The sequence below is a fragment of the Otolemur garnettii genome, unplaced genomic scaffold (genome assembly GCF_000181295.1).
Source record: "Otolemur garnettii isolate 467f Iridium unplaced genomic scaffold, OtoGar3 scaffold00086, whole genome shotgun sequence".
In the NCBI taxonomy this organism is placed as follows: domain Eukaryota; kingdom Metazoa; phylum Chordata; class Mammalia; order Primates; family Galagidae; genus Otolemur; species Otolemur garnettii.
Window position 1 is genome coordinate 2165179 of NW_003852481.1, and position 24617 is coordinate 2189795.

Below are 24617 nucleotides of genomic sequence, written 5' to 3' on the forward strand. Positions count from 1 at the left end.
AAAAAAAAAAAAAAATAGTCCAGCTATTCGGGAGGCTGAGGCAAAAGAATCACCTGAGCCCAAGAGCTGGAGGTTGCTGTGAGCTGTGATGCCACAGCACTCTACCAAGGACGACAAAGTGAGACTCTGTCTCTAAAAAAAACAAAAACAACAACAACAACAACAAAAAGAGAGATTCAGAGCAAACAGAGGCAATGCAAAGTCCTACTTTGAACGCTAAGCTGGCAAATTACCCATGAAAGACTTTGTGGGTAAATTGGAAATTCTGACTAGAGATTAATATCAGGAGATGAAAACTCACTAAAATGTGGTAGTATGCACAGACATCATTTTGAACATTTAAGTATATATGTATATAAAGGGATTAAATCCTGGAAAGACATGTGCTAAACTTTTATAATAGTGAAGTGACCAGAGTTTGTAAGAATACAATTATTTTTTGTGTGTATTTTCTGATATTTTATAATTCACAGGATCTGCATCTGTAATGTTATCTTTTAAAGTTTATATGTGTCTGAAGTTCATAAATCATCCCTATTTTCAAGGTAGCTGTAAAGTTCTAATAAATAAAATATGGTAACTGGGAGATTAACAGAATTTTATTCATCCTATAGTATAACATATATATACACACACATAGTGTGAAAATTATATTAAAATTGTAATACTGCACAAAGACCAATAACGTTTGTTATCCTATGTACTACTATATCTCCTATAATTGCAGCAAACGTGATTTGAGTATTAGAATTTTAATACAGTTTTTTCTTTTTGTGAAATATTTATACTTTTTTTGGCATCTTCTGTGTACACACACACACAAAAATTTTCAATAAATCAAAAACCTGCTATGAAATTTAAACTGCTGCAAAACTGGATGGAATCAGACTCCATGAAGCCAAAGACGGGGAGCTGAGCCAAGAAAGAAGTTTGGCAAGCTGTAACTCCAAGGAAGAGCATTCAAGAAAACAAATTACAGGTACAAAGCCTATGGAATAGAGGACAGGAGACCCCTCCCCTAAGCAGGGGGCCTGCCGCAGGCTATCTGCAAACAAGCAGGGAACAAAAGACCTCTCATTTTATCTCGCTGGAGAGAGCTACTAACCTCCAGGTCTCTTTCTCCAGGGAGGGCCCATTTATGAACCTAGACATCACCCTGCCAGGCATAAAACTGAACAGATATTTTCCCCCACAAGTCCAAACTCCCAGTCCACCCTTTCCCCCTCACATGGCGGTCTGAAATTTTGCCCCCTGCAGAGCACAGAGTGTTTGGTCTTATCCTGAGAGATCTGGGCATCGGAATCTGTGACTAACGGGGAAGAAAGAGGGTGTGGGAAGAATGGGACACTCAGTGGGAGGAGAAGCAGTCCCCTGGTTATGACTATGCTCGGCCAGTTGTAGTGTTGACCCTTGGTTCGGGCTGTGTCTGGTGGGACGGGGTGCAGAACCCCTGGCTCTGACAGCACCCACAGCAGGACAGTGGTTTGTTTTCCTGTGTGGACTGAGTTCTGCAGGCAGGGCTGGTTCCCAGCCCCCGCTGGGCCTGCGAGCAGAGGCTTGATAGGCATAGACTGGGACCTGAGAGCAAGGGCATGGTCTCCTGATTCCAACAGAACCCTTGAGCAGTGGCTTACTGGTTATGAACCAAGACCTGAGGCCTATGGCATGATCCACTGCCTCCAGCGGGGCTGGTGAGCAGCGGTTTACCAGGTGAGGACTGAGACCTGTGGGCCAAGTGAGGTGCCCTGACTCTAACAGAGCCTATGAACAGTCTTGCCAGGTAGTGGACTGAGACTGGCAGGAAGGGGCATGGCCCCTTGACTCCAACTGGTCTGGCAAGCAGAGGCTAGCTGAATATGGACTGAGACCGGTGGGTGGGGTCATGGCCCCTGGCTCCAGCTGGGCCTGTGAGCAGAGAAGCGTACAACTGTGTGGACTGAGTCTGGCGGGAGGGAGTGTGGATCCCTGGCTCCAATTGTGCTGTTGGAGACCCCTGAATCTCTCTCTGTTGGGCAGGGTTTGCACTGTCTAAGACAATTTGGTTGGGACCCGTGTCTAGGGCTGTCCACTCAGAGACACTCTGAGGTTGACCATCGAAGTTCTGTAGTGCAAAAGAACTGAAGGGTGGGGGCTGGGCACCGCAGCTGTCTGTAACTCTTCACAGTCAAGATTTAAATCTAATACTGTGATTTCTTAGGATAGGGTAGAGGTTTGGCTGATATCAAAACAGAGCTAGCTTGTGCTATCTCACCAAGGTCCTCAGAGTCTCCAGCCAAAACTCTGAAAGGGGCCTCTGTAAGGCTGTAGGAGAAAAGACACAGTCACAAAGCCTACAGCTTTTTGGTAAGGAGCTATCTTTGCCACCTGGGAATCCCAATTCAATCTCACCCTACCAGTTCTAATAACCAAATGGTGGAAAATAAACATGGTGTAGACCCAACAGAAGAACTCTGGCAACATGAATAATCAGAGTAGATCAACCACCCCAAGAAATGACAAAGGAGACACAACTGAAGATGCCCTGCATAGACAAATGGCAGCAGTGTCAGAAACTGAATTCAGAATATGGATTGCAAATAAAATAAATAGAATGGAAGGAAAGATAGAAATTGAATTCCAAAGAGTAGTTCTAAAGTTGTCTCAAGAAATTAAAGAATTCAAAGCCCAAGTCACCAAAGATATGAACATAATGAGAAAAGAGATAGCAGAGCTCAAGGAAACAAAAAAGGTAGTTGAGGAGCTTCAAAATACAGTAGAATCCCTCAGTAATACAGCTGACCAGGCAGAAGAAAGGATCTCTGAAACTGAAGACAAAGCTTTTGAATGTTCCCAAACACTCAAAGAGGCAGACAAATGGAGAGCAAAAACTGATCATTCCCTGAGAGAGTTGTGGGACCACTACAAAAGATCAAAATTCATCTTATAGGAATTCCCAAAGAAGAGGATGGTCCTAAAGGAACAGATGCTCTACTCCAAGAGATTTTGGAGGAGAATTTCCCAAGCATTGCACTTCAAATAGCAGACAGTTCAGAACCCCAGCAATCCAAATAAAGCATCTCCTAGACAATTGTGATTAACTTTGCCAAAGTTAAGTCAAAGGAGAAAATTATGCAAGCAGCCAGACATAAGGAAAGCATCACTTACAAAGGGAAAAATATCAGAATGACTGCAGATCTCTCAGCCAAAATGTTTCAAGCCAGAAGAAGATGGTCATTGACCCTCAGTCTGCTAAAACAAAACAACTTTCAGCCCAGGATCCTGTATCCAGCTAAACTGAGTTTCATCTGTGGTGGAGAAGTCAAATACTTTAATGACATAGACATGTTAAAGCAATTTGCCACAACTAAACCAGCTCTCCAGGATAGTCTCAGACCCATCTTCCACAATGACCAATGCTCTACCTCCAAAGTAAACTCACCCAGAAATTTCTGAACAAATTCCAACTTCCGTGGTGAAAGGATTAAAAATGTCCACTAGACATCCGAAAATCATGACACCCAAAACACAACCAGGCTTATCAATTCTCTCAATTAATGTGAATGGTTTAAATTGTCTTCTAAAGAGGCACAGTCTGGTTGATTGGATACATAAAATCAGACAAGAATGTCACCTTACCTTAAAGGATAAAAATAGACTCAGGGTGAAGGGATGGACTGGTATAATACAAGCAAATGGAAACAAGAAAAAAACAAGGGTTGCAATTTTAGTAGCAGATACAATTGGCTTTAAATCAACAAAGAGGAAGAAAAGGAAGGTCACTACATATTTATCAAGGGAAACATCCAACATGCAGAGATTTTGATAATTAACATTTATGCATCCTGCCAGAATGCTCAATTCATAAAGCAGACCCTAATGGATATGAACAACTTGATATCTTCCTGCACTATAATAGCTTTGACAGTTTTGGATAGATCCTCCAAGAAGAAACAAAAAAATATTAGACTTAAACCTAACCCTAGAAAAAATGGACTTTATAGACCTCTATAGAACATTTTACCCTACTATAACTGAATATACATTCTTCTCATCAGCCCACAGGTCATCCTCCAAAATAGATCATATCCTAGGATACAAGTCTAACCTCAGCAAATTTAAAAGTATAGAAATTATTCCTTGTGTCTTCTCAGACCACCATGGAATAAAAGTTGAACCCAGCTCGGCGCCTGTGGCTCAAGCGGCTAAGGCGCCAGCCACATACACCTAAGGTGGCAGGTTCGAATCCCCAGCCCGGGCCCGCCAAACAACAATGATGGCTGCAACCAAAAAATGGCCAGGCGTTGTGGCGGGCGCCTGTAGTCCCAGCTACTTGGGAGGCTGAGGCAGGAGACTCACTTGAGCCCAGGAGTTGGAGGTTGCTGTGAGCGTGATGCCATGGCACTCTACCCAGGGGGATAGCTTGAGGCTCCATCTCAAAAAAAAAAAAAAAAAAAGTTGAACCCAACAGCAATAGGAATCTTCATACTCAAACAAAGTCATGGAAGCTAAATAATCTTAGGCTGAATGATAGCTGGATCAAAGATGAGATTAAGAAGGAAATCACCAAATTTTTGGAACAAAATGATAACAAAGACACAAATTATCAAAACCTGTGGGATACTGCAAAGGCAGTCCTAAGAGGGAAATTTATAGCCTTGGAAGACTTTATCAAGAAAACAGAGAGAGGGTGGTGCCTGTGGCTCAAAGGAGCAGGCCGCTGGCCCCATATGCTGGAGGTGGCGGGTTCAAACTCAGCACCGGCCAAAACTGCAAAAAAGAAGAAAACAGAGAAAGTCAACAACTTAATGGACCATCTCAAGCAACTGGGAAAAGAAGAGCATTACAACCCCAAACCCAGCAGAAGAAAAGAAGTAACCAAAATAAGGGCAGAATTAAATGAAATTGAAAACAAAAGAATCATTCAGAGAAGATCAATGAAACAAAAAGTTGATTTTTTGAAAAGATTAACAAGATATATAAACCTTTGGCCAACCAAACCAGAAACAGAAAAGTAAAATCTCTAATATTATCTATCAGAAACAATAAAGGAGGAATAACGACACTTCAGGAATTAAAAAAATCCTCAATGAGTGCTACAAAAATCTCTATTCCCAGAAGTATGAAAATCTGAAGGAAATGGACCAATATCTGAGCAGGCCACCTTCCCAGATTCAACCAGAAAGAATTAGAAATCTTGAATAGACCTATATCAACCACTGAAATAGCATCAACAATACAAAATCTCCCTAAAAAGAAAACTCCAGGTCCAGATGCCTCCATATCCAAATTCTATCAAACCTTTTAAGAAGAACTAGTACCTATATTATACAATGTTTTCGAAAGCATAGAAAAAGACAGAATACTTCCCAACACATTCTATGAAGCAAATATCACTCTGATACCCAAACCAGGAAAGGATCCAACAAAGAAAGAAAATTATACACCAATATCATTAATGAATATTGATGCAAAAATATTCAATAAGATCATAGGAAACAGAATTCAACAACACATCAAAAAAATTATACACCATGATCAAGCCGGTTTTATTCCAGGGTTACAGGGTTGGTTCAACATATGCAAATCTATAAAGATTATACATCACATCAATAAAATAAAAAACAAAGACCATATGATTCTCTCAATTGAAGCAGAAAAAGCCTTTGGTAATATTCAGCATCCTTTCATGAGCAGAATTCTTAAGAAAATAGGCACAGAAGGCACATTTCTTAAACTGATAGAGGCCATCCACAGCAAACCCACAGCCAGTATCATATTGAATAGTGTAAAATTGAAAACATTTCCACTCAGATCAGGAACGAGAGGCAAGGATGCCCACTGTCTCCACTGCTATTCAACACAGTAATGGAAGTCTTAGCTATTGCAATCAGGCAAGAGAAGGCAATCAAGGGTATCCAAATAGGGTCAGAGGAGATCAAACTCTCACTCTTCACTGATGTTATGATCCTATACCTGCAAAAATCCCAGGGACTCAACGTCAAAACTCTTAGAAGTGATCAAGGAATACAGCAGTGTCTCAGGATACAAAATCAATACTTACAAGTCAGTAGCTTTTATATATGCCAGCAACAGTCAAGCTGAAAAAACAATCAAGGACTCTATTCCTTTTACAATAGTGTCAAAGAAGATAAACTATTTGGGAGTTTACCTAACAAAAGACGTGAAAGATCTCTATAAAGAGAAATAAGAAACTCTGAGAAAAGAAATAGCTGAAGATGTTAACAAATGGAAAAACATCTCATGCTCATAGTTGGGAAGAATCAACATGGTTAAAATGTCTATACTACCTGAAGCAACATACAATTTTAATGCAATCCCTATTAAAACACCACTGTCATACTAAAGAACTTGAAAAAATATTACTTCATTTCACATGGAATCAGAAAAAACCTCGAATAGCAAATACATTACTCAGAAATAAGAACAAATCAGGAGTATCACATTACTAGACTTCAGGCTATACTATAAATCTACAGTGATTAAAACAGCATGGTACTAGCACAAAAACAGAATGGCAGATTTAAGGAACAGAATAGAGAGCCAAGAGATGAACCCAGCTACTTATTGTCATTTGATCTTTGACAAGCCTATTAAAAATATTCAGTGGGAGAAAGACTCCCTATTTAATAAATGGTGCTGGGTGAACTGGCTGGCAACCTGTAGAAGACTGAAACTGGACCCCCAACTTTCACCATTAACAAAGATTTATTCTCACTAGATAAAAGATTAAACTTAAGACATGAAACTATAAAAATGCTAGCAGAGAGTGCAGGGAAAATATTTGAAGAAATTGGTCTGGGAGAATATTTTTTGATGAGGACCCCCCTAGCAATTGAAGCAACACCAAAAATACATTATTAGGATCTGATCAAACTAAAAGGCTTTTGCACAGCCAAGAGCACAGTAAGTGAACCAAACAGACAACTTTCAGAATGGGAGAAGATTTTTGCAGGTTATGCTTCTGACAAAGGTCTGATAACTAGAAGCTACAGAGAACTCAAACTAATCAATAAGAAAAGAATAACCCTATTTCTATGTGGGCAAGAGATTTGAATAGAAATGTCTCTGATGAAGACAAGTGCATGGCCTACAAACACATAAAAAAATGCTCATCATCCTTAATCATCAGAGAAATGCAAATCAAAACCACTTTGAGATATCATCTAACTCTAGTAAGATTAGCCCACATCACAAAATCTCAAAACTACAGATGTTGGCGTGGACGTAGAGAGAAGGGAACGCTTCTACTCTGCTGGTGGGAATGCAAGTTACTACAACGTTTTTGGAAAGCAGTTTAGAGAACACTCAAGGAACTAAAAGTAGACCTTCCATTTGATCCTGCAATTCCTCTACTAGGTACATACCCAGATAATCAAAAATTGTCTTACAACAAAGACATTTGCACCAGAATGTTTATTGCAGCCCAATTCATAATAGCCAAGACATGGAAACAGCCCAAGTGCCCATTGACCCACGAATGGATTAACAAATTGAGGTATATGTACATCATGGAATATTACACAGCCATAAAAGATGGAGACTTCACATCGTTTATGTTTACTTGGATGGAGCTGGAACATATTCTTCTTAGCAAAGTATCTTAAGAATGGAAAGAAAAGCATCCAATGTACTCAATACTACTATGAAATCAATATATAACCGTCTACACACACATACAAATGGCAAAACATAACTGTAGTCCAGAAAGTAGAAGGGAAGAAGAGAGAGAGGGAAAGGGAGAGGAGTATGGGAGGAGGGAGGGTATTTGGGGGTACCTCACCTAATGTGCATGATGCAATGTTACATTTCAAAACTATTAAGAAATGAGTGTATTGTGATGGATGTGTTACTTAGTCCAATGTAAGCATTTCACATTGTATATCGAAGCAGTATCCTGAACCCCATAAATGCATCATTGTACAAAGTTATGATTTAATAAAAAATACAAAAATAAAGGAGTGGCGCCTATGGCTCGAAACGGTAGGGTGCCAGTCCCATATGCTGGAGGTGGCAGGTTCAAACCCAGCCCCGGCCAAAAGGTGTCAAAAAAAAAAAAAAAACCAAAGAAACAAAGAAATTTAAACTGCTAAAAAGAAAATTTACCTAAGAGTAAAAGGAAATTGTTTTCTGTAATAACAACATTTTACTGTAGGAAAAAAATCATCATATATAACTATATAACTTCTTTGGGCAAAAATTACTATAGTTGTGTTCAAGAGCTAATGATATCTGCAGTTTGAATTAAACTCTCATTCTCTTGCCTTCCTCATCCATCTGCATTTTACAACTGTGCTAGACAATGGTGGCTTCACCTTCTAAGGAACACAATTAGAAATCCCAGGGTCATCGTCACGGCGTCCCTCTCCTCTAAGTCATCGTCATAGCCCATCATGGGTTCACAGGCCCTTTGAAGTTCACCACAAAATAAATGTCTCATAACTCTTTTTGTGCCTCTTCATTCTCGATGTCACATCCTTAGTCTGGGTCTTTATCTCTTAAGTATTCACATCCCAATCCATCCTTCATACGGTTTGCTAAATTATCATTATAAATTCATACCTAATCATGTTAAAATCCTGTTCTGAAATCTTCTGAGCCTACAGTCGATAGGCACCCTCCAGCGCCCTGCCTCACCACAGTATTTATTTAAAGCCTTTCACAACCGAGTTTCCTGTTATCTACCTCGCAGGCTGCATCTCCCAACACTTCTGCGCCCACCTGACTCTCAGCTCTGGTTGCTCACAGGTTGTCCTACTCAAACGGCCACCTATTCAATCCCTAACTATGCCCAATCTTTTCTACCCCAAAGTCTAATTTATTACTAAAGTTTAAACATATGTGGGTGTCCCCCAACTCATACCTTATTCCCACAGAAATTAATCACGTCTTCAGCGTTTCCAAAGTATTTAGCTTACATCAATGGATAAATATTTATCACAGTACATAACAAATGTATGTATCTTTCCCCTTCTAAATTATGACAAATCTCATAATCATCTCTGTAAGGTCAGCATACTCCCTGGTATACAGCTGGGAACAAAATACCACTTCAATTAAAGCGAGTAAAGGAACAAGCAGACAGTTACTTTATGTTGCCACTCAGTAGCTTCTTCTTCCTTTTTCTTCTTGGCTTCTTCTAGAAGTGCAATCTTGGCAGTGAATTCAGCAAGTTCTGCTGCCTGAAATATACAAGATGGGTACCAAGACTTTAAAAACTTAATATATTTTGAATAATCTTATGGTATGTTATATCAACAAGGCTTTAATCATGTACTTGGGCTATTTTATGTTATTCCTAGCTTTCCATTTTTAAAAAAGGCAATTATTTCTGTAAGACGTAAACATTTAGGGTAGATCCTTGAGGTAATGAGCTAATATGGAAACAAAGTAAAAAGACTTGTCGTCTACAGACAAGTAGATAATCTTGTTTCAGTGGCAGGAACACAAAATGTGTAACTTAGGAGCTTTTCTTTTTTTTTTAACCAATAAACAAGCTATTTTCCTATAGTCCACAAAAGAAAAGATTATATTTATATACTTTTGTATTTACATTTTATAGTTTAAAGAGCACTTTGTCAAATCATTTAAATCCTCAACAATCCTATGAGGTAGTACCATTCCTCTTTTCAACAGAGGGAACTGTGGCTCAGAAAGACCCAAAGTAGGCTCGGCGCCTATAGCTCAACCGGCTAAGGCGCCAGCCACGTACACCTAAGGTGGTGGGTTCGAATCCCCAGCCCGGACCCGCCAAACAACAATGATGGCTGCAACCAAAAAATAGCCGGGCGTTGTGGCGGGCGCCTGTAGTCCCAGCTACTTGGGAGGCGGAGGCAGGAGACTCGCTTGAGCCCAGGAGTTGGAGGTTGCTGTGAGCTGTAATGCCACAGCACTCTACCCAGGGGGATAGCTTGAGGCTCTGTCTCAAAAAAAAAAAAAAAAGAAAGACCCAAAGTAGCCAGTGCAGTGGCTCACACTGGCTACTCTGGCACTGTAAGAGGCCAAGGGAGGTGGATCACTCGAGCTTGAGACCAGCCTGAGCAAGAGTGAGACACCATCTCTTAAACAAACAAACAAACAAAAAAAAACCTAGCCGGGCTTGTGGCAGGTGCCTGTAGTCCCAGCTACTCAGGAGGCTGAGGCAAGAGAATCGCTTGAGCTCAAGAGTCTGAGGTTGCTGTGAACTGTGACACAACAGCACTCTATATGGGGCGATAGAGTGAGACTCTGTTTCAAAAAAAAAGAGAGAGAGAGAGACCCAAAGCAAAGGCCTGAACTATATTTAAATCCAGGATCTTCTAAGTGACATGCCTACTCTAATAAATATACAAAAAAACCAACCAATTTTGACAAATAGTTACCTTTTACAAACTGGAACATAAAGTATCAACTTATAGCTAAACATAAAGCTGCCAATTGGCTTATCATAGGACCTGTTCAAAGTCTGAGTTAGAATCTTTTGTTGGCAATAGACTGTATTCACAAATCTACAAAAAAACATGTTCTATTCTGTTTTATTTTCCTTAGGCAGAAATACAATTTTTAGATTTCCTATAGGTAAAATGCCTATATGATTCTGGCCAAAAAAGCCATTTGAGAGAGCAGTGAAAAGACTGCAGGCATATTTATGAGAAACTGAGGCAGAATCCCATATGGCCAGGTCGGTTGTGGGCCTAATTTGACCAAGGCTCTGGCTGGAATGGCATTTCCGGAGATGTCCAGACTGCATTAAGGAATTAAGGTTGACTTTATAAGGTCAATAAAAAAGCCCTTTGGAAAACTGGGCAGATACCCATCAGTAACCTTTCCTGATCTGTGGTAAGTGACGAAGGTCGATTGCTGATGGGTCCAGGAAAGGAAATGTGCTGGGGACCTCAAGAGAAGAGGAATTTACCCAATGCATACAGGTATCTAATGGCACAGATGAAACCTGGGCTCATGAAAGGCTTTTGAGAAGTCCAGCCTGAAAATTCTTATAAAAGGTTCCAGCAAAAACCCCTCGACTTAAGGCTTACATGGGAGCAGAGGTTTGCACATAAATTCCTGGATGCCCAAGAAGTTTCTTTACGCCTTAAAGATTCGAAGTAACAGCCTCCAAACCAGCAAGGTCAGCAAGGGCAAGTAGTCAATCTACCTTGTTCCTCCATAGTCTCAGGCTTCATCAGACAAGAACAAAGAAAGTAATGACGTTATGTTAAACCAGGTTATGTTGAAAGGGTTATGCTTAAAGGGGTATGTTGGGTGGATTATCAGATTATTAGGGAGGCACTACTTACAGGACGGTGGTCACAAGACGTTTAAAAGGATTAATGAAGTCAGTGAGTCAGTGATGTCCAATGCACATGTGCAGAGAGAAGTCACTGACGTCCAATGCATGTGTGCAGAGGGATTGTAATGAATATTAATGAGGTCATTGCTGTACAGTGCACATGCACAAGATTCCCTATATAAACCAACCATAAAGAAAGCAAGCTTGCCATTTTCCCTGAGTGAACAGATGGTCACCTTTATTTAAAACACAATTTCAATAGCGTGCTTATTCTCGCTTTTCCCTGAGACCCTTACAGCAACATTTCCACTCCTTGTTATTAAGCTACTTTTGTTTGGGGGCTACTTTTCAAAAAGTATAAAACACTTAGTTGGGTTTTCTTTAGAACGTGTACTCCATGCTTTCACTTAAATTTTTCTTTTTCTGCAGACAGACCTAGCCAGTCCCTTACCAGCTGCTCCTGGTTCTTCATCTGGTCGGCAGCTTGCTTCTCTATGGCAGACTTGGCCTCTTCAGCAGCCTGGCGCTCCTTTTCCAGCCGTTCTGCTTCTTCCTTTGCTCGTTTTCGTTCCTGATCCAGCTCTAGAGCTTTTCGAGTCTGTTCTTCTAGTTCTGTCAAACACATGTATCCCCCCCACACAATTATTAATTCCAATTATTATCATTAAAAGAACAGTCGGAAGATATCTAACCTGTACGGCGTCTAACAATTAGCACACATGTAAATGCACACACACATTTTTTAACTTGACGAAAATCTTACAATGAAAATAATGTGTCACACAATTCAAAACTGCAAAGAAATAAAATGCTCATCATCACTAATTATTAGAGAAATGCAAATCAAACCACCCTGAGATATGATCTAACCCCAGTGAGAATGGCCCACAACACAAAATCTCAAAACTGCAGATGCTGGTGTGGCTGTGGAGAGAAGGAGCACTTCACACTGCTGGTGGGACTGCAAACTAATACAACCTTTTCGGAAGGAAGTATAGAGAATCCTCAAGGAACGCAAGCTAGACCTCCCATCTGACCCTGTAATCCCATTACTGGGCATCTAGGTTTATTGCAGCTCAACTTACAATCACCTAAATGTGGAAACAACCTAAATGCCCACCAACCCAGGAATGGATTAACAAGCAGTGGTAAATGTATACCATGGAATACTATTCAGCCATTAAAAAAAATAGAGACTTAACAGCCTATGTATTAACCTGGATGGAAGTGGAACACATTATTCTTAGTAATACATCACAAGAATGGAGAAGCATGAATCATATGTATTTAATTTTGATATAAGGACAATTAATGACACAGTGGGGTGAGGGAAAGGGAGAGCAGAGAGAGAGCGCTTGGGGGGGTGTGCGACACACCTTTTGGGGACAAGGCACAATTGTGAGAGGGACTTTACCTAACAAATGTAATCAGTGTAACCTGGTTTCTTGTACCCTCAATGAATCCCCAACAATAAAAAACAAACAAATAATAAATAAATAAATGCAAAGACATGAAAATCCTTTGTAATTCAAGTTATGCCATAAGGCTTAGAAGCACATAACTTTATTTTTTAAAAATTGTGTCTCTATTTAAAGTTTTGACCTCAGTAAACAAACTGCCATGTTTCAGCAATCTACAACACAGCACATCTTAAAGTCTATGTAAGTTTTTACTTATCTGAACTAAATAAGTATAAGTAAACCCAAGAAATTAAGACTTAGAGCAATGCTTACTGACCGAAACTAGAAATTTCAAGGTGAGTTACATAAATTATTGAAAACTGTAAGTTATTAGCACATGTCCACTCCTAGGCCAGGAAGATAAATATTTAGAGATGAATGACATGAATTTTCATTCTTAAGTGTGCAGATCATAAAACTTATTATTTCAAATTGTTGAATAGGGAAGGAAAATATTATTAACACAAAACCAGAAAAAATTTAAATGGATTTAACATATTAACCTTAAATGCCATTTTGACAATTTTTATTTAATAATTAGAGGAATTCTGAGACAGAAGACAACAGGACGCCATCTACCAAGAGTGTGAGTGTAACGTCTTAGAAAGAACGATTCCTCCTACTGTATACTTAAGAAAAACTGAAAATTTATACACCGTGAGATCTGAAAGGTAACTGTAATCGTAAGCCTTTACTTACCATTTTTAATTTCGTTGGTTTTAATCAAAATTTCAAAAGGTAACTGATGTACAAGCCTTTACTTACTATTCTTAATTTTGTTGGTTTTGATCAAAACTTATTTAAATAGGGTGGCACCCATAGTTCAGTGGGTAGGGTGCCAGCCACATATACTGAGGCTAGTGGGTTCGAACATGGCCCAGGTCAACTAAAACAACAATGGCAACAACAACAAAAACAGCCGGGCATTGTGACAGGCGCTCTAGTCCCAGCAACTCGGGAGGCTGAGGCAAAAGAATCACTTAAGCCCAAGAGCTTTAGGTTGCTGTGAGTTGTGACACTAGGGGACTCTACTGCAGGTGACAAAGTGAGACTCTTGTTCCCCCCAACCCCCCCAAAATTATTTAAATAATTGCCGTTAAGACTAGAGGGTTTGAAACAGGTTGGAGAAGAAAAATGACTCTTTGGCTAGGCTTTAAATTAGTGATGAAGTAATATAAAAACCCTATGTGGACATTTGGCTATAAAAGATGAAACATATACTGTGACTATTACCCCAGTTAAATCCTAGGAGTCCTCATTAGAATCTGTCTTGCCTACCATTTGGATAATCAAACTAGCCTATCAAACATTTCTGTATGGTTGACTGAGGTCTAAAACATAAAACTTATGTCTTACACAAGCAAAGAACTAAGGAACTGAAAGAATGGTTGTAAAGAGATATTTGAACACCCATGTTCACAGTGGCATTATTCACAGTAGATAAAACACAGGTGGCTCGGTGCCTGTGGCTCAAGTGGCTAAGACACCAGCCACATATACCTGAGCTGGTGGGTTCAAATCCAGCCCGGGCCCACCAAACAATGACGGCTGTAACTAAAAACTAGCTGGGCATTGTGGTGGGCGCCTGTAGTCCCAGCTACTTGGGAGGAGGAGGCAAGAGAATTGCTTGAGCCCAGGAGTTGGGGGTTGCTGTGAGCTCTACCCAGGGCAAAAGCTTGAGGCTCTGTCAAAAAAGCACAGGCCAGCCCAAGTGTCCATCAACAAAAAAACGCATGAGCAAAATGTGGTCTCTAACAAAATGGAATATTATTTAGCGTTAGAGGAAAAGAGTTCGGACATATGCCACAACACAGATGAACCCTAAGGATATTCTGCTAAGTGAAATAAGCTAGTTATGAAAAGCCAGAACACTGGGGGGCGCCTGTGGCTCAGTGGGGAGGGTGCCAGCCCCATATACTGAGGGTAGCAGGTTTGAGGGTGGTTTATTATTCATGATCTCATAATAAAAATTATTTCTGTATCATGACACAAGAAAGAGATAAGTCTGGGTTACAAAGTTAAATTCTGAAATAAATATGCACCAATATTCATTTTCTATCAGCTTTTTGTAATAAATATCAATTTAAAAATGACAAATAAGGTTGTCTTGTGGTATACTAAGAATTATACTAAAGTTTAAGTTTTTAAAATGTTGAAAATGAACTCTAAAAATATCAAATCTACCCTAGTTTTTTCTAGAAATGGAGGTTTTGAACAATCACATATCTCAAAAATAACTTCCCTTCTTTCTTTCCAGTTATGTTAAAATGGATTAGCAAACTATGGCCCACAGAGCAAACCCAATGCAATGCCATTTCTTCTTCTTCTTTTATTTATTTTTATTCTTTTGGTAAATAAAGTTTCATTGGAACACAACCCTCACTCATTTAGGTACTACGACTGCAATGGCAGCTTTGAACAGGTGGGACAGGGACTGTGGCCCACACTCACTACTGACCTATTCACCACTATCCAGCCCCTTGCCAATGTGCTCAAAATCATTAGCACCAAGAAAATGCCCAGGTTGAGCATCCTAAAATCCAAAATCCAAACTGCTCCAAAATTGGAAACTCTTTCAGCACCAACCAGACGCTCATAGGAATATTTAGGATTTCAGAGTTTTAAGTTATGAAAGCTTAATCTGTAAATATGCAGATCTCCCAAAATCTGAAAAAACTTCTAGTCCCAAGCATTTTAGGGAAGGGATATTCAACCTATTTACTCACTGCACTCACCAGAATGGCTACACAAAAGAAATCCTGACAATCCAGAGTGGCAGAAGTCGTGGTGAGGACGCAGAGCCAGTGAGATTTCGCTCGCTGGGAACAGGATGAAACTAGTGACGGGATGTGCTACAGTGCAGCACAGCTGGGACCCGGTAATCCGACACCTAAGTGTGCACCTCCCCAAAACTAACACAGAAGTACACCCGACGTTCGTTCGGGAGCATTCACAGCAGCCTTAGTTTATTAATAGTCAAAAAAGAAAAAGGAAACCCTGAAAATAATGCAAATGTCCATCATCAGTAGAATGTAAATACAGTGGTGTATCGCTGCAAGGGAATATCACATAACGATGTAAAAGAACATAGCTACATATATGAGGTGTGACAATTAAGTTCACAAACTTGCCACCATGAGTGGTGCCCGTAGCTTAGTAGTTAGGGTGCCAGCCACATATACTGAGGTTGGTGGATTCAAACGTGGCCTGGGCCAGCTAAAAAACAATGACAATTATAAGAACAACAACAAAAATAGCCAGGCGTTGTGGCAGGCACTTGTAGTCCCAGCTACTTGGGAGGCTGAGGCAGGAGAATAGCCTAAGCCCAGGACTTGGAGGTTGCTTTGAGCTGTGATGCCACAGCACTCTACTGAGGGCAATAAAGTGAGACTCTGTCTCTACAAAAAGAAAACCGAACCTTATAATTCAATAGTTAATTTTGAGCAAAAATCTGCCACAAAGTGGTGTAAGACTAATCCCACTTCATAGTAATATTCACTTATTAATGTATAGAAACAGTATTGTTTTTGAGGTGAAGCCATAGAAGTTTCCTGATATAACAACATATGCACATAATATATATTCTGAAGTCCAAAGAAATTCCAAATTCTGAAATTCATCTGGCTTTAACGATTTCAAATATAGAACTATAAATTTAATGAAATATCTTTCCAAAAATTTTATTTTTGCTTCTATAGAAATGCAATTTATTTTTATATTGATTGTCATTATCTGCTCCTTGTCAATTGTTATAAATGAGCCTATAAGTCTTTTGTGTTTATATAAATCAAGGGCCACACAGTAAATATTTTGGGCTCGGCAGACTGCACCATCTCTGTTGCAGCCACTCAACTCTGCCAATATAGCAACAAACCAACCATAGTCAATAAACAAATGAGCATACTGTGCTCCAACACAACTTTATGGACACTGAAATTGGAATTATACCTAATTTTCATGTGTCATCAAACATTTTTCAACAATTGAAAATGGAAAAATCAGGCTGGGCAAGGTGAGTGGCTCATACCTATGATCCTAGCACTCTAGGAGTCCAAGGCGGGTGGACTACTTGAGCTCAGGAGTTTGAGACCAGCCTGAGCAGAGTAAGATCCTCCCCTCTAAAAATAGTCCCAGCTACCCAGGAGGCTAAGGCAAAAGGATCACTTAAGCCCAAGAGTTTGAGGTTGCTGTGAGCTATGATGCCATGACACTCTACCCAGGGCTACTGAGTGAGACTCTGTCTCAAAAAACAAACCAAAAACCCCCTCATTCTTAGTTCACAGGCAATACAAAAATACAAAAAAAAAAAAAGGCTTACTGGATATGGTGTGAGCCATAATTTGCAATCCCTGATTATAAAACAACCCTAATATTTTCAAATAGTATTCCTTTCATTTGTTCTTAAGCTTCTGATTTCTTTTTCTGTACAACAGGTTTTCTTGTTCAATCTTAAGCAGCAACAATACTTCAAAACTTTTACCTTATTTCTGATTTTAAAAGGAATGCTTCTGTTAACACATTAAGAACATCTTTTGCTATAGGTTTCCTTCTAGACCCAGCTTCAGAGGTGCTGGTTTTCATTTTTTAAATAATTTAACAATGATGTATTACAAAAATGTAAAATGGATGAATTGTTCTATTTAATGATTCATTTGAAATAATGAATTCATTAAAAAATTTTTTTTAAAAGACAACAAAGTATTAAAAATTTCTTCTCAAACAAAAAATTACAGGTTCACCTACTAAATATATGTATCATGACTAGATATGGCCAAAGTTACTGCATTTGAATAAAGATTGAGCACAAATTACAAGACAATGATGTAGATTGTAAAGACAGCCTGAGACAGTTTTATTAGGAAGAAAGAAAACTCAACACCAAATGGGATGTCCTCTGCCTTAGACGACTGATCTCAAACTGTCTCGACTGGCTGCTCTCTGTCTTCCTGACATTCTATCTTCCTTACAGCCTTTGGTGCTTCTTTACTTGAGTAGTTTTCTTAATGTAAATCATTAATATTTTTATTATATGCCCTAAATAAATAAGATCGAAAAATTTAGTAAGCAACTATTTTTTTAAAAAAAGATAATGCACAAATGATAAGATGCTATGATTTAATCTTTTCTTTCAAATCAGATCAGTATCATAAATTACGTTAGTTATATTAGTATAATCCAGGCTTTTTACAGCATTCTTCCTCTCCAGTACTTATACTACACACGACACGTGGTACATATTAATTCACTTTATTAATATTGTCATGTGTATATTTCTGCCAAATATCCAGGTTTCTTCCCATGAACGCTACTTATTTGTACTCCTAGAATGCAGCACAGAGTAGGCCTTTCAACAATGCCTATTTTGACTGATGAGAGAGGCAACCAGAGCGGTACCAACAGCACCAGGCTGAATCCGGGAAACAAGCTCTGGCCGTGTTGTGATCTCCAAACAAACGCTTTGCTACTCCTGGGTTTGAAATGAACTAGTTTCCAGTTCCTTTATGATTCTAATGAGTCAGAATGAAACCCAGGCCTTTTCAATTTCTTCTCTTAGAAATATGATTTCCAACCCCTGTGTGGATTTATAGTGATCTTTGTGACCTGCCCCCCTGGCAACCTCTTACAGTAATTATTCTGCCACACTTCTCAAGACCCTCTCCCCACCCACCATGGTAGGCTGTTATAAGAAGTGAAAATAAACCTTGTAAGACCACAAGTTGAGTATTCCTAATGTAAAACTCTGAAATCTGGAGAGTTCCAAAATCCAACATTTTTTGAGTGCGAACATGAAATCTCAGATTTCAGATTTTTAGACTTGGGACACTAACCAGACAACACAAATATTCCAAAATCTGAAAAAATCCAAAATTCTTAACACTTCTGGTCCTAAGCATTTTGGATAAGGGATATTCAGTATGTATTGGCTATTACCAATGGAAGTGAATGGCAGGTTCTACTGGTTAGCAAATAGGTAGTAAATTTAATTCTATAAACAGTGTGAGTGTCATGCTAATCCCTGCGATCCCATTTTGCTCAATCGTTTTTTCTCCCTCTCTCCACTATACACTATGTGAAAGTAACACATTCTGAAGTTCACGAGCCAGACATTATAAATCCAGTGTATCCTTTCTACAAACTATAGTGTTTTGATTATATACTGCCTAAGAAGTTCTTCCAAACATGTTACTCAAAATAAACAAAAAACTCAATAATCTATGTGCTGTGTATTTTCTAATACACTGAAATAAAGTCTTTCCTATAGAGTTTAGTTCCTAAATAGTTTATGTAGTTTGAATAGCTAGCTGAAATTGCTTAAAAGTATTCAGTTCTCCATAAAGTACTTCTGTTATAAAGTATTTTTGTTTTTTGTTTATAGTACCCTGAACAATAGGTATAATACATTTATATTTATAATAAAGAGTATACCTAAAAAAACTGCATTTTAAATAAATTAAAGAGAAAGAACATGAACATTATAAAATTGAATGTACTTTAGTTAAACATGCTTATGATGTGATTCCATTAAGTATCAATTTAGCAATTAAATATAATTATCTTAAATAAAAGAAATAAGATTTAACAATAGGAAGGAAATGCAGCTATCTGACAACGGAGGAATAATTTTGAATCCATTGTCAAAAAGAAACTTTTACCTTTCTGGGCTTTCAGCGTCTGCTCCTCAATTTGCCTTAGACGTTCCATTAGCTCTTCCTTTTCACGTTCTATTCTTTCCTTTTCCTTTTCTGCTATTTCTCTTTTCTTCTTTTCATTCTCTAATTGTGCCCTTAAAATAAATTGCAATTGCCAAAAATAATTAGACAGAAATATTCTCTAGTGAAACATAACTACCAATTGTGAATAAAATAAGAAACTACAGCGTAAGTATTTTAGCCGAATTTTCATTAAATTCACTTGTTTTCAAAATAGGGTATAGCTAAAAACACAGGACTATGCCATTACATACACTCACGTGTACATATATGTGCTGAGTTCCAATGTATTTCTTTTTCTTGCAGTTTTTTTTTGGCCGGGGCTGGGTTTGAACCCACCACCTCCGGCATATGGGGCTGGCACCCTACTCCTTTGAGCCACAGGTGCCGCCCCCAATGTATTTCTTACAGTGGGGTCACAATAAAGACAGCTGATGACGTTTTAAAAATATTAACAACATGACATTTTAGGAAGATTCTCAAAGGACAAGTTTACAGAACTGTTAGGAAAGTATAACCGACAAATACGATATATCGCAGTGTAGAAAATATGTTAAGGCACACTTGAGGGAAAAACTAGATTCACCATTTATGTGCACACAGGATGAATTTATGCTATAGGTTACCACAGGTTAGACTCTATGCTGGTGGCCAAAGTATAAAGAGGAATAAAAAATCAGTCAAGAAACTGTGTTAGCACACAATATTTTCTACTTAATAATTTTAATCAGTATTCAAATAACATTAATAAGAATGATTTTCTTTAGTTTAAAAAATCAATTATGAGTTCATCTCTGAAACATATGAGCATGCTTTAATGTTCCACAGAAAGACATCACTGCCACCCGGTGTCGACACTGAACTCCAGGCACAAACCCATGCAGTTTCTCCACTTCTAGTCACTAGTCAGTTTACCAGCAAAGTTTCACTACCAAATTTCTTATTTTACAAACCTACATCATACAATTCCTGCACCTCCTAAATACCCACCTGCCCACTAACACAGAAAGAGTGTCCACCTTCGTTGCAGAGCCAGCACAAGTCAGACAGACACCATCAGTGACCACCTAGAGCACCACACCTCCCGCCTGACCAATGCATCCTCCCAGGAGTTAAGGAGCTGGGCCTGGAGCTCAGAACTCCACCTCTACAGGCAGGAACTATACCCATCTCTTTCTCCTTATCCTATTTCCATTTATCAAGCATATAAAGCAAAGAGAATTAAGGAGCTGGGAGCGTCTACTCCTCTGAAAGACATGAATTCAAGGGAATGTTTATGTTTTCATCTTCTCTGGGCAAAAGAAGGACCCAGCAGCCCTCACAGAAGCTGCTTCCCTTTCTGTGTTCTCCAGATAGCTAAAACTTCAGGGTCTCCAGGAAAGCAAAAGCACAGTACTTCTCAACTAACTGCCAGTATGGTCAGGAGGTATCTGCTCCACACCAGGTTGTCTGCCACCCTGGGTGCTGATTAGCCTGTCCCAACCACTCCCCAGCCTCTGTGCAATTTACACAAGTGCCACCACAGTTCCCCAAGACAGCTAGCTGCCTTCCTCCAGCCCTCCCCAGACCCCAAGTCACTTCTCAAGAATAAGCACTGCAAACCAGACCTCAAACCTAAAGGCTACAATCGCACCCCACCAACTTGCAGCCTTACAGATCCAGCTCTGGCACATGTGGTCCCTTCTGGGGATGGAGTGAGATTTTTTAGCTTCTTTTTTTTCCTTCAGAAAGGGAAGTGAAGGAGATATGGAAGCAGAAAAAAAAACTGGTCACAAGTATGCTTGAATGTGCAAGAATGCCACTGCACTCTTGTGAGATTTATGACTCACACTGTACAAGAACGGTCCTCTGACTACAGCCAGCACACTGAACATTTCAATCAGTACAAAGGCCTTCACCTCTCCCCATCACTAAGAGCTACCTGGTTTCTGTAGGCCTGTCTTGCTTCTTCCTAAACACTGTTCACTTGAAGAGAACTAGCCGGGTCCATACACTGGGCCTGAGGCATGCCATCTAAACATACCTTCCCCTCTCTCAAACCCTCAAGCCTATTTCTAACCTTCAAAACTTAGTGAAGTCCCACTTTCTCCTGGAAGCCTCTGGATCACTATAACCACAGGTGTTGATATTTTTATTTAGAGTGTGGTTTTGGAAACGCTCACTTTAACTAGTTATTCTACTTCAAGGATATAAATAACATTAATAAACTATCAATTCTTTGTACTAATATGCAAAAAATATTTTATAATATTTAACTTTAAAAGAATATTAAATGGGTCCAATTACATTTTTCTAAAGTGAATATTAAAAACTAACATATTCAACTTAGGCTATACATTAACTGTATTAAGCATTGTCATAATAGTGGCTATTTATTAAGCACCAGTCACTTTGCTAGATGTCTATGTACTACTATAATTATATCTTACACAGACCCTTGAATGCATTATTTTCATTTTTTTTTTTTTTTTTTTTTTGAGACAGAGCCTCAAGCTGTCCCCCTGGGTAGAGCGCCGTGGCATTACAGCTCACAGCAACCTCCAACTCCTGGGCTCAAGCGAGTCTCTTGCCTTTGCCTCCCAAGTAGCTGGGACCACAGGCGCCCGCCACAACGCCTGGCTATTTTTTGGTTGCAGCCATCATTGTTGTTTGGCGGGTCCGGGCTGGGGATTCGAACCCGCCACCTTAGGTGTACGTGGCTGGCGCCTTAGCCGGTTGAGCTATAGGCGCCGAGCCGCATTATTTTCATTTTAAGAGCAAGTGAATAGAGGATCAAAAGTGACTTGTTCAACACAGATAGCTGCAGAGCCTGTGCTCTCTGCATGACACCGGCTGTGCCCTAGTGATACCAGCATCCAGCCTTGATATAGAACATTCCATAGCTGAAATTGGCACATGTATCCGACCCCCAGTTGTAAACTGGACACTCTCAGCTTTTAAATGTGTAATAATTCTAGCCATAAAAAATGTTCAGGAATTACAGATTGAGTCATTTGATTTGGGTGCAAATAACGTAAGAGCAAAGGCTACAAGGAACAACCTCTGGTACATGGTTATTCTCATCGTAGGAAACCCCACAAAAGTTATGAAGAGACACAGGAAGAAATACGACTACATACACCAAGGTGTTATAAGGAAAGAGGCCTCCTGCTGCCCTTTCCCAGCGACTGCTCTTGCCCAAGCACAGGCAGCATGCTTTTTAGCATTCCCCCAAGTATGGCTGCTGGCTACTTTGGCAACAGACTCGACCAAAATTATTTCTACGTAGACAGAAGCCATTTCTCTCTCTCCCCTGTAAAGCAGGGAATAAATGAATACTCAGCATGCCATTTTCAAAGACTGCCCAAACCTAGGTGGCTGGAATAATATATATATACCTTCTAGGCATTCAAATGAATTAAACAATTACTGAATTCTTTTTTTATAGACAGAATCTCACCATGTTGCCCTGTGTTGAGTGCAGTGACATCACAGCTCACAGCAACCTCAAATTCTTTGTCTTAGGCAATTCTCTGGCCTCAGCCTCCCAAGTAGCTGGGACTACAGGCACCTGCCAATTCACCCTTTTTTTTTTTTGGTGCTAGTTGTCACTGTTGTTTGGCAGGCCCCGGCTGGATTCAAACCCACCAGCTCTGGGGTATGTGGCTGGTGCCCTAGATGCTGAGCTACAGGCACAGAGCCAATTACTCAATTCTCACTGTGTACAAAGCAGTACAAATGAATGTTGACAAATGAAAAGTTGTAAAATTTAGTCAAGAGAAAAATGATGGACTATTGTGCTAATAAGGAAATTTGTCTCTGACATCCATCTAGGCCTTGAGTAACTAAAATATAGCACCATCGCCAAATGGTACTAACTAAACATACTACATATACCTTTCTCTATGTGCCACAAAATAAAGGACATATACATAAATACACTAAGTCAAGAATGTACACCTTTTATTGGTATTAGACAAGCAGGACAGACAGACAGAACACAGAGGGATGAATATGAGATATAGGAGCTGTACATAAAGTAACTTTCATTTAACTCAGGAAGACCTTAAAGAGACAGTGAAAGCTTATGAGAAAGATGATTTAAAAAAATAAAGGCTATAAAAGTTTTCCTTTTGAGAGAAGATGCTGAGAGACTACGATAGATAAGAATATACTGTATGTAAAGTGTATTTACTTATTTATATGAGACAGGGTCTCACCCTGTCACTCAGGCTGGAGGTCAGGTACATGATCATAGTTCACTGCCGTCTGACTCCTGGGTTCAAGAGATCTTCCTGCCTCCCAGGTAGCTAAGATTACAGATGCATGGATTACAGACACATGCCACTACACCTGGTTACTTTTATTTTTTATCGAGATGGGTCACCATAATGTCAGCTTAAGGCACTTTGATAGAGTCTTGTCAAAGTAACAATCCAACTTAGTATCTTTACTGGTGATATCGGTACATATAACAGCTATATAACAGATGTTTTATGATGCAATTAACGTCTCTAAAGTAGATGTGAGTTAATGTTATAAAATTAATAAAATACCCAAATTACATAGAACATTTAAGGAAAAGAAATCTATAAACCCTAAAAATATTGCAGTAAAGTAATACCTAGCAAAAGGCCCACTTAATTACTAGATACAAATTATGTTATATCTAGCATGTGTAAAGTATGTTTTTAGCCTGTCAATTTTTCTTTTTTAGGACTTACTCTATTTCTTAGATTATAAATTGTGCTATTAAAGACTTTCTCAATAAAGGTAGTTGGGTCTCTAAATTTTTTCAAATAAAGCACAAAGTTTAAATTAGTTAGAATCAGATTCAGGAATTATATTGTTGGACCTGGTAGTCTGGTTCTAGAGTCAATAAGGATTTTATTTAACATCATTCCATTTTTAAAACTCTCAATTTAACATACTTAATGATATCTTTTTCAAGTCTAAGGGAAACTCAGTTAAAAAGATCAGTGTCTTTGGCAAGGAGCACTGATGTTACCCCACTCTGTACAGTGACTTCTCAGCTGGGTTCCATGATGTCACCAACATTTTTCAAAGTAAAATATTCACCACATTCTTACCTTGAAAAATTAAGAAATATGATAGGCAAAGCCAATTTGTATACATGTATGTCAAAACAATTCTGCCATCGATCCACAAATGGATCAATAAATTGTGGTATATGTATACCAT

General features: G+C 39.2%; 1 protein-coding gene across 2 annotated transcripts in view; it reads right to left on the reverse strand.

Moving 5' to 3' along the window:
* RDX (radixin) overlaps positions 1-24617 on the reverse strand; it is an 80577-nt gene that overhangs the window by 28901 nt on the left and 27059 nt on the right. For both annotated transcript variants that reach the window (XM_012808171.2, XM_012808170.2), the window contains exons 9-11: positions 19380-19510; positions 11718-11878; positions 9087-9179 (exon numbers count right to left, since the gene is read on the reverse strand). In XM_012808171.2, the coding sequence (XP_012663625.1) occupies positions 9087-9179; positions 11718-11878; positions 19380-19510 (385 nt within the window). The remainder of the gene's footprint in view (positions 1-9086; positions 9180-11717; positions 11879-19379; positions 19511-24617) is intronic.